This window comes from Bos taurus, chromosome 21 (assembly GCF_002263795.3).
Source record: "Bos taurus isolate L1 Dominette 01449 registration number 42190680 breed Hereford chromosome 21, ARS-UCD2.0, whole genome shotgun sequence".
In the NCBI taxonomy this organism is placed as follows: domain Eukaryota; kingdom Metazoa; phylum Chordata; class Mammalia; order Artiodactyla; family Bovidae; genus Bos; species Bos taurus.
In genome coordinates, this window is record NC_037348.1 from 34,809,960 (window position 1) to 34,819,882 (window position 9,923).

Consider the following 9,923-nt stretch of genomic DNA (forward strand, 5'->3'; position numbering starts at 1 on the left):
ATGCATATGAAACTCTAATGTACAATCCAGCTAAAATACAGAGAAAGTAATTATTTTCAAGACAAGATTTCTTCCAGATTCCATATACAGGTCTATCTGTGTCAAACTGAACTTCCTTGTGGAAGGAGAGGCGCCACGGAAATTTAAAGGAAATTTCTCACCACCAAACATTTCCTAATGGCAGAGACAGAGCTTGTTGTGTTCTGGCACAAAGAGAAAGATCAATATTTGATCTACTGATGGATGGCAATGTGTTACTTTCCGGCCCAGTGGCCCTGGATCCCTGTGGCTCACAAGGCTGCCATAACCGGGTTGCCAGCAGGGGGAGTCAGAGGCCCAATGCCAGGCCAGGCTGAAAGGGCTGAGGCCTCTCAGTTCCTCTACAGGCCTTGGTGGTGGTTGAGCCCCTGGGGGATGTTGGGCTGGACCCAGGGCCTGAGGAGGCCCTCCCCAGGTGGGAAGTGGGTCCTGGCTCCTCTGATAAGCAGAAGGTACTGGTTGGGAGTGTTAGGTATGGCAGGGACAGTGGCTCAAAACCAGGTGATTGGGAAGGGAAAGGAGCTGGTGGCTAGGGCGCTCGGGTGGAAAACAGGGGCTGGTGTGGGACGATACACAGGGAGCAAGGTTGACTGAGTCCCGTGTTGGGCCTGGGGCAGGGTGTGGAGATGGGACCTGGGTGAGGCTGAGGGCCATCATGGGAACATCGCACCTCCTAAGCTCTAGACAGACCCAGTATGGGATCAGCCTGCCCTCACAGGAGAGGGAGAGGCCCTGGAAACAGGAATCTGAGTGCCCATGGCATGGCCTCCTGACCTGCTAGGTCCCTGGAGTTATTCTCCTTCCTCTGACCTGTTCTTTGCTAAATTGTTGAGGGGTTGGTGACAGTGTTTGGCTTAGAGAAGGTAAGAAATTTCTAACACCCAGAGAGAACCATTTTGGGGAGAGTTTGTCCTTTTTAATGAATTGCCCTTTAGATTCATCCCTGGCAGAAGGCTAAGCACCAAAGAGATTTTCTTGCTTTGGCTAAGCACCAGATCATTTTCTCAATGATTTCTTATTGAGGAATCAATGAGATTCTATACAGACAGCATGGGATTTAGGGAGGAGCAAGGCCTAGGGTGGCTTAGTGGTAAAGAATTTGCCTGCCAAGCAGGAGATGCAAGAGACGAGGATCTGATCCCTGGGTCAGGAAGATCCCCTGGAGAAGGAAATGGCAACCCACTCCAGTGTTTGTGCCTAGAAAATCCCATGGACAGAGGAGCCTGGCAGGCTATAGTCCCTGGGGTCGCAAAGAGTGGGACATGACTTAGTGCCTTAACAGAAGCAGAGGGCTAGGGAGGAAGGAGGAAGTAAAACCCAGAACTGACAGCAGAGGGTGTCCTGGAGCAGTGTGGTTATGTATTGAGGTGGTTCCATGAATAAATAGGAATTCAGTCACCATCGCTTTGGAGATCCCATTTATTATGGCCCTGTGATCCCACTGCCAATCCCTGTGGGATTCTTGCTGCTGCCCCAGGACAATGGTCAGTGCAGAGAAAGGTCGGTCTCAAGCTGCTGTTAGAGGTGCTTCATTGTTCTCTTTATCCAGGGTAGGAAGTGTGAGACCTGGGTGAAGACTCCTGGAGGTGTCCCATTCGTCTTTCCATAGGAGAAAATACCATGGACCACTTTTTTACACACGAGGGGTCCACCGGAGTCACCCTGTGGGCAGAGAGATAAGGGCTGAGCAGGCCTCCTTGGGGTTCTCTCTTCCCTGCCGTCCAGGCTGTGTGGTCTCAGTCAGGGGCTGTGGGGAAGACCCAGGCCCAGGGAGGCCTGGTCACCTCCTGGTCCTGGGGCTCCAGCCTGATTCTGACTGTTCTTAGCAGCTGGACTCAAGTCTACCTTTCTATCAATTTTCTCCTGGAAACTCTGGTGATAAGACAGCTGTGGGATGACTGATGCTTCCTGAGCCACTCAGGGAAAAGAAAAGCAAAACATTGGATTCAAGGACCAGGCAGCCGAAATTCTCAGCTGAGGATATGGCCTCTGCCCTACCCACACCTCCCGGGTCTGTGTGCTTAGATGCAGGAAAACTGACCTTGAAGCCGGTTTTCACCTTCCTTGGGTCCCCGACACAAATCTGGGTGGCCCGACTGTAGTTCCTGGGGTTGAGTGATTCACACACCCGATCCTCCTGAACCGTCAGCTCTACCTCCTGCAGGGTGGTGGCTGGAGTGCCCAGGGCCACCTTCCCCCAGCCGGCCAGACTGCACACTTCTCCTGGCTTCACCTGGGCCTTGGCCTTGGGCAGACTAAGGGGCTTCACAGCTGATGTCTGCTTGGCCTTTCTCTCCAGCTGATGGGAAGAGACAAGAGTCTGGCTCAGCCGGTGGTCCTCTGGCCTGGATGCCAGGATGAGGCTGCATGGACCCATCTCTCACCTATCCCCCTGAGACTGGTCAGGCGGCCAGGATGGGAAGGAAGAAAGAGGAAGGAGATCCTGGGGAGGCAATGATATAATTCCAGGAGGGCAGGGCCAGTGGGGAGTTTTCCTTGCCTGCAGTAACATGATGTCGTTGGAGAAGGTCTTAGGATTATAGTCTGGGTGGTGGATGGCTCTTTTCACCTGGATGACCTGTTGGGTCCTCTCCTGCTGTTTGATGTTGTGGGCCCCCAGGGTGACATTGATTGAGCTGCACAGAGACCAGAGCAGAGGTGTGGGGATCATGGGGTCACTAGAGATACAGCCCACAAGCTGTGACAGGCAGCTGACACCAGGGCAGGGCAGCAGCTGAGGGGGAGTTGGGTGACAGACGGTCCTGGGGCTGAGTGACTCTGAGCCCAGTGCTTCTCAGGGACATGAGGGCAGGGCTCCAGGAGCTTTCTCAGCAATATTGTGAAGTGACTCTGAGTTTGGGTTTTGGCTCTCACTGCACACTCTCATCCTTCTCTGATGCTTTATTTGGCCATTGTGGGTCAACCCTTCTCAACCCTGTCTCTTGTTCTCACCTCTGACCCACTGACCTCAAAACTTTACTTGTCCTGTTTCTCAGCTTTTAATCACCCTAGTCCTGCTCATCAGATGGCTTGTCTGATGAGCTCTTGTGGTCCTGATTTCCAGGATCCTGGGGTGAAGGAGGGGTACCCCTGGGCTCAGCTCCTGGGGAGAGGACGGGTCCCTGTCCAGGCCTGAGGTAGGGTAGGCTGGCTACTGCCCCTCACCTTCCTCTGCAGTGAGCAGCTGTCAGAACAAAGTCTTTTTGTATGAGAACACCGCCACACCTCTTCCAACTCTTCTCACCCAGAAACTGAACGAAAGCCATGTAGGGGCGGGAGTGGGGCTTGGCCTCATGGCCCCCAATGATCTCCTCTGAAAGAAAAGGCTGAAAGATGGGGAGATGGAATAGGCTATGGTTAGAAGGGAGGTTCGGGAAGGCGGCAGTCAAGGTGGGTCGACAGTGCCCAACAGACACTAGGGGAGAGTCCCCCAGGTTCTCACGGCGGTGGGATAAACTTTTCTGAACCCCAAACCTCAGTATTTTTCTCCACATCCTGAGTCACACACACATATGGAGGGGCCCAAGAGTGCCTTCCAGAGGGTGAAGCCCAGAAGATCATGGATGGGACCCCCTGATGAGCCCTCATTCTCATGGAGACTCCTGGACCCCTCTGAGCCTCTGCTAACATCCTGATTGGTGCCGTTTTCTAATAATCCACCTATGAGTTTATGGAGTTGGGTTTTCTAAAATCCTCATGTCCTAGGGCATAACGCATCCGAGGATCTCAGTAAACATCTGTTGACTGGACGCCTGAATGGCCTCCAATTAGCTTTTGGCTGAGGTTTGGTGGGGATAGTACTGGTGGGATTTAAGACCACAGGGATGGGGGAGGACATGCCAAAGACACTGGGGCAGAAAATGAACTGCTTAGGGCCTGGGGAAGAGTAACGACACCCAGAGAGCTTTGGGTGCTGCCATGTAGCCATTTCTGACCAGTGACACCATGGGCTCCTCTCCTGGGCAGGAGTGAAGGGCAGGGAAACTGACAAGTTTCTCTGGTTCTTAAGCTGGGTCCACTGAGAACTCCCGCACTGTAGATGGTTTGTCTGAGTTGTCCTTTCCTGGCTGGAGTGAGGAATTTTCCTACTTGTGCTTTGTAGCTTTACATCCTCCAGGAAATGCACAACCCACTTTACCAGTGGTGAGAGAGGGGCTAAGAGCTAAAAAGCTTTTAGTGAAAGCTTGCTTCCTACCACCCATCCTTGCTGAATGTCTATGCAGCATCGAACTTGTAGTCTCAGTTGGGATGGGAGCTGGTTCAGAAATTGGAGCTGGGCAGAAGGACCAGGACTTCGGGAGGTTTAGTGAGATGGGCTACCGTGTCAGGGATGGGGACAGTCACTCACCTCTCCCAGCCCAGGAGGCAGAAGAAAGGCCATCAGGAGCAGGAGTAGCTGCATCTTCCAGAAGATTTGCCCAGGTCAGAGCTGCTGGGGTTTCTTCCTTCCAGACACAAAGCACAGGGGAAGGAAGCAGGGGAGGCTCAGTGCCCCCACAGCACCCCCAGAGCTGTGCTCCCCCCAGCCGAGTGTGAGCATGTCACGTGTGCCCATGTTCTCTGCTGTGGGGTAGGTGAGAACAACACAGTCACCACCCTTGCACCCCCACCGCTGAGTCACAGAGCAAGAGGAACAGCAAGAAAGTGGAGGCTGTGTTGCAGCCAGGGGAGGAGCTGGATCCCCAGAGGCCCTCAGTGACTGAATCATAAGGGTCTGCATTCCTCTTGGGTCTTCTTTAATTCTTGGGAAAGCATGAAGAATTACCCAAGAGGTGAGGATCAGGGATTCAGCGACTTGGCTCCTGTACTTGGGAAGCTCAGGGGCTGGAGGAGACCTAGAATCTATGGGCAGAGGACACGTGCTCGAGGACTACGGTGTGGGGCTCTGCTTGGGGCCGAGTGTGAGGCAGAGACTGCACTTGCTTTAGGAGCAGAGAGGCCTGGATTCAGCCAAATGGCCCAAACAGCAACTCCATTTCCTATCTTGCCAGGGTTCCAGCCTCACAGTTTTGGAGGATTTAGAATCTCTTGTTTAAATATAAGTATTCTGTAACATAGAGAACCTTTCTTATCTGAAAATTTTGAATGAAAGTCCTGGACTTGATATTCACTGAACCAGGAAAAAACCATCACCGGGTCCTTCGGCAATGAGGGACATGGTTGGGTTGTGCTGAGGTATCCAGCGCCCCTCAAGCTCAACTGGGAGCTGTCCCACCTGAATCAGGGTGTTTGTGAGTCAGGAGGGGCTTCCTCTCCAGAAATGCTGGTGACTGGTGAGTGGTGAAGGGGAAACAGATGCCCGTCATCTAATACTTACTCCCCACTAAGTATTCCCTGTCCAGAGGCCAGAGAGCCATATATCTGCTGTCTCTGGGCCAGGTCATCCTAAACATGTGCAGATGACCCCCACACTCTCAGCAGTATGAAGACAGAAGAAAGAGGAATGGAAAGGAGGGCATGAGGAGCTGTAAACAACCAAATCCCAAGGGAGTTGAAGCAAGAGCATCTTATGAATAAATAGAAAAATAGTGGAAGGAAATATGCTTAAGCATTAATGATGATAATCGGGGGTGGTGGAAGTGCACTTCGTTTCCTTTTCTCATCTATATGTTCTGTATGTACTTGTCTTTCTATGATAATGGGCAGAGGAGCCTGGAGGGCAACCGTCCATAGGGTCACAAAGAATCCGACACGACTGAAGTAACTTAGCACACTTGCATGCACCATGTTGACTATGTTCCATTTATGAGGAATGTATTTTGGTGAATGTGTGTTACTTTCTACCAGAACACATTTTGCAATAGTTGAAGCTCACTCTCCATTCAAATGTTCAGCAAACCACTTCTCTTAAGCCCTCTCTAAACTGCATGTCTTAAAACTAAGGTTGCTCTTCTGAACCTTGCATCAAAACTTCAGCAATTGATTAAAAAAAAAAAATACAGGAAGAAATGTACCCAATAACTATAGGCTATAGATACTCTTTGAAACTTTAGGATACCTTGAAACCAATGATTTTTTTTAGAGTGAGTTTCCTTTGGAGATAAATATATTTATGCACAAACACACATGGGAATGATGAAGGTGGGGAACGGCTGGCTCAGCCCAAGGTGGAACAGCCCCCTCAAGGTCACTTGAGGCTGAAGGAGGATGTGCCCTCAGGACACCAGAGGCTGCACAGGGCCCTGGGCCCAGGACTCCAAGACAGGGCTGTGACAGGCACTCAAGCTGGGCCTAGGAATACTGAAGGCTTTCTGGAACTTTCTCAGGCTTCTGAGCTCTGCCTGCTCTGATGCACGGAGGGGACACTGCATGGGGTGAAGTACACCTTTGTAAACCTCCCCCATTTCTGTTAGGGTGGACCAGTGCCCCCCTCGACCCCAGAGTTTCTCAGGTGGTCCCCTTTCCAAATCTGGATTCTCTTCTGTTGCCCCCTGGACACTGGGATGTGGGGGAGGGAAGTAGGTGTTGACGAGGAGGAGGGCATATGGACGAGACAGAAGGGTCGTGGACCAGGGGGTCCTGTGTTCCTGAGGAGGGGTCTCCCTTCTCTGATGGAGCTCATGGGCAGCCTGAGGGGGAGCTGGCACTGGGGACATGGGACTGGAGGAAGATCACTGTAGGTACAGCAGAAGACTTTATTCTAGAGAATGGAAGGGAGGGGTGAGAGGAGCAGTGTATGTGCTGGAGGGGGAAGCTGCTAACAGAGCAGAAATGTGAACAGAGGTTTCCCTGACAGAGAAGGTACCTAACGAATTTGTGAATAACGGAGCAGTCAGTGATTTCTTTTCAAGAGATTAATGTTTATTGTTCCAGGCAACCTTCCTTCACACACTTTGACCAGTGCTTCCAATCCCAGGGAACATGGAGGGGTCCACCCCAAGGACACGTCACACTGATCCCTGGCGTTTGTACCGTCTCATTGTTGAATGGATCCAGGACAGAAAGCTGGAGATTCTGGTGTAGACATCTGGAGTTGTCCCATCTTTTCTTCCATAGGACACAATGCCCTGGGCCACACCATCACACACAAGCGGGCCCCCAGAGTCACCCTGTGGATAGAGAGAGCAAGGGCTGAGCTCACCTTCTTCGGGTCTGGTCTCCCTGCCACCCTGGCGTGGGTGGGCTCAGTTAGCGGTCCTGGCTGATGTCAGGGCCTTGTTTGTCCTGAGGTTTCATCCTGGCATTGACAATCCTGCTGCTCCTCCTGCAGGAAACCTCCACCCTTTTGTGACTGTGGGGCAGTGCTCACGCCCCAGGGACACAGGACAGTGTCCAGATAGGAGGACAGGCTGGGGACACAGGGGCGGGCTTTGTTCCCACAGCCACCCATCGTCCCAGCTCAGTTGGGCCCAGGGTTTTGCACGGATAACACTGGGGATCTCACCGAGAAAGAATTCTTCCTCTTGCTTGGATTTCCAGCACATATCTGTTTGGAGGGGATGTACTTTTTGAAACGAGCGATACATTCCTCCTCACTTTGGACTTCAAGATCTACCTCCTGTAGTTTGTCTGTAGAGGGCATATTTACCCCCAGTTGCCCCCAGCCGGCCACACTGCACATCATCCCTGGCTTCACCTTCGCCAGCCTCCTGGGCAGATCGATGGGGCTCACTGCATCTGTAATGTCAGCCTTCCTAGTCAGCTGAAGGTAGAGGAAAAGCATTGTCACCTACTGTTGGCCCACAGAGGCTGCAGGACAGTCATGGGGTTGCCTTCTTCTCAGCATTGGGACCACGGAGGGGTTGTACAGGAGGAGGGTCAGGAGTGGGTTCATGGGGGATGCAGAACCCTGGATGGAAGTGTCCCAGAGTCAGTGCAGCCTCATGTCCCACCTTCAGTAACATGATGTCGTTGGCCCAAGTTTTTTTATTATAGCATGGGTGGGGGATGGCTCTTCTCATCGGGATGACCTGCTGTTTCCTCTCTCGTTCCATGATGTTGTGGGCCCCCAGGGTGACATTGATTGAGCTGCACAGAGAGCAGAGAGGGAAAGGCAGTCACAGGAGAAACGGTCTAGGAGCCGGGAGGAAAGAGCACAGCTTGGGACAGGGCCAAACTTGGGGCGGGGCAGGGGGAGGGTGTGGCGAAATTCTAGGCGGTGGGCCCTGGGGCTGAGCATCCCTAAACTGCTCCCTGGCAGCCTGGGCAGGGTGGCAGTTCTTGTAGTCCACGGAGGGTGTTCAGTCCTGCTCGAGCTTGACTGTCTCTAAGGAAAACATGAATTTCTCACATTTGCACTGTGGGCTCCAGGCCACAACCTTGGCTTCCTTATGTTCCAGGTTTGATCAATCCCTTCTCTCCATGCGCGACTGGCATTGACCTGTCCCTCTCTCCCCAGTGCTCACCTGTCCTCTGAATAGCTTCCTACGTTACCTGGTGGCACAGGTCTGCAGCTCCTAAGAGGGTTCCCTGGGAGGGCTCCACAGAGGGGTGGGGGCCCGGCACTGCTCCTCACCTTCCCAGGCAGTGAGCTGCTGTCAGCACGAAGTCCTCACGCACGAGGAAACCCCCACAGTTGTGAGATTTCCCTGAAGTCTTGACCTGAAGAAACGCCATGTAGGGACGGGAGTGTGGCTTGGCCTCGTGGCCCCCGATGATTTTCCCTGAAAGAAAGATTCCAGCCTGCCCGCTGTGCTCATGGAGCCAAAGTTTAAACAGGGGAGATGGGATCAAGGTTTCCCTGAGTTCAGAAATTTTCTTAGATGGACCAGGCCCAGGCTGTGCATGAGTGTAGCGTCTGAGCAGGTCTGTTCGCGTGGGGTGGGGCTGCGCCTCTGAGGGTGGGACCGGCACTCACCTGCCTCCCCGGTAGGGGACAGAAGGGCCACCAGGAGCAGGAGCAGGACCATCTCTGCAGGAAAGCTGCCCAGATCTGAGCAGCTGCTACTTTCATGTGGCCTTTTAACCAGTGTCTCCGCCTTGTTGTGGCTTTTATCACGTGAGATTTCTCTGAAGCCTCACACCTCTGTCTGATCAGGTCCTAGGGTCTGAGTGGAGTGTGTACTTAGTGGTCACCACAGAAGCACCCATAAGCTCTTGGCTAGTGCCATCACTCAGCAGAAAACAAGAGAATCACTACAAGTAGAGGTAGTGAGACGTTGTATCAACAAATACCAGGTCTTTGAGCCCCAGCATTCTGGGTTCCATGATGAGAGATTCATGACATAGAATGTCTTCATTTCTGTGGTTCTCTTTCAGCACCAGGGTGATTGTGTTTTGAGGCCTCTTTGTATGAGAAATTTGGAGGGAAGATCTCTCACTTCTGGTGGAGGAGACAAAACTGTAAGGGTCAAACAGGATGGTGAGAACCATGGTGTGGTATATACAGGATGGTGTGTGAGAGTGATGCTGAAGAGAGATTATTCCAGTTCTTAAAGACTGAGTATTTTTTTTCAAAACAGCAACATTGTTTTAGCCATGAATCTGCATTTTGGTCAGGATCCAGTGTGGATAGCATTCCTCTGCTGCTCTTGGTATCAGGGAGGTTTGAAGCCTGGATGCTGAATTACTGGCTGTCTCGCTCACACATGCCCAGTGGATGGTGCTGGCTGTTCACTGGGCATGTTGGTTTCTCTCCATGAGGCACCTCAAGTCATCTCTGTTTCTGGGATTGTCAGTCTCCCTCACACATGACATGTTGTTGGCTTTCTCCCAAAGAAGCATCTGCTAAGAAACAAGCCAGGCACAAGCTGGGCTCTTTTAATTACCTCACTTCTGATGTCCTATGACATCTATTCCACCATATCCCTCTGTTTGAGGCAATCAAGAGCTCCCAGCAGATTAAAAAGGAAGGGCCCTAGATTTCATCTCCCAGCAGGAGTGTTGCAGTCAAGGAAGAAGAGCCTGTGGGATGGGAGTTCCATGTGAAGTGAGAGTGGGTGCCA

The 9,923-nt window shown here is 52.2% G+C and overlaps 2 protein-coding genes across 2 annotated transcripts; both read right to left on the reverse strand.

The window, feature by feature from the left end:
* Positions 1 to 1,440: 1,440 nt before the first annotated feature.
* On the reverse strand, positions 1,441 to 4,561 carry LOC617313 (granzyme H). Its single transcript, XM_002696688.7, has 5 exons — positions 4,388 to 4,561; positions 3,205 to 3,365; positions 2,540 to 2,675; positions 2,081 to 2,338; positions 1,441 to 1,701 (listed from the first exon to the last, which is right to left on the reverse strand). The coding sequence occupies exons 1-5, from the start codon at positions 4,439 to 4,441 to the stop codon at positions 1,558 to 1,560; spliced, it is 753 nt and encodes a 250-aa protein (XP_002696734.2). The 5' UTR covers positions 4,442 to 4,561; the 3' UTR covers positions 1,441 to 1,557.
* A 2,257-nt stretch (positions 4,562 to 6,818) lies between these two features.
* LOC786126 (duodenase-1) lies at positions 6,819 to 8,913 on the reverse strand. Its single transcript, XM_003587563.5, has 5 exons — positions 8,837 to 8,913; positions 8,495 to 8,642; positions 7,872 to 8,007; positions 7,424 to 7,681; positions 6,819 to 7,088 (listed from the first exon to the last, which is right to left on the reverse strand). Exons 1-5 carry the CDS (start codon positions 8,886 to 8,888, stop codon positions 6,927 to 6,929), a joined length of 756 nt encoding a protein of 251 aa, XP_003587611.1. The 5' UTR covers positions 8,889 to 8,913; the 3' UTR covers positions 6,819 to 6,926.
* Between the last annotated feature and the right edge of the window lie 1,010 nt (positions 8,914 to 9,923).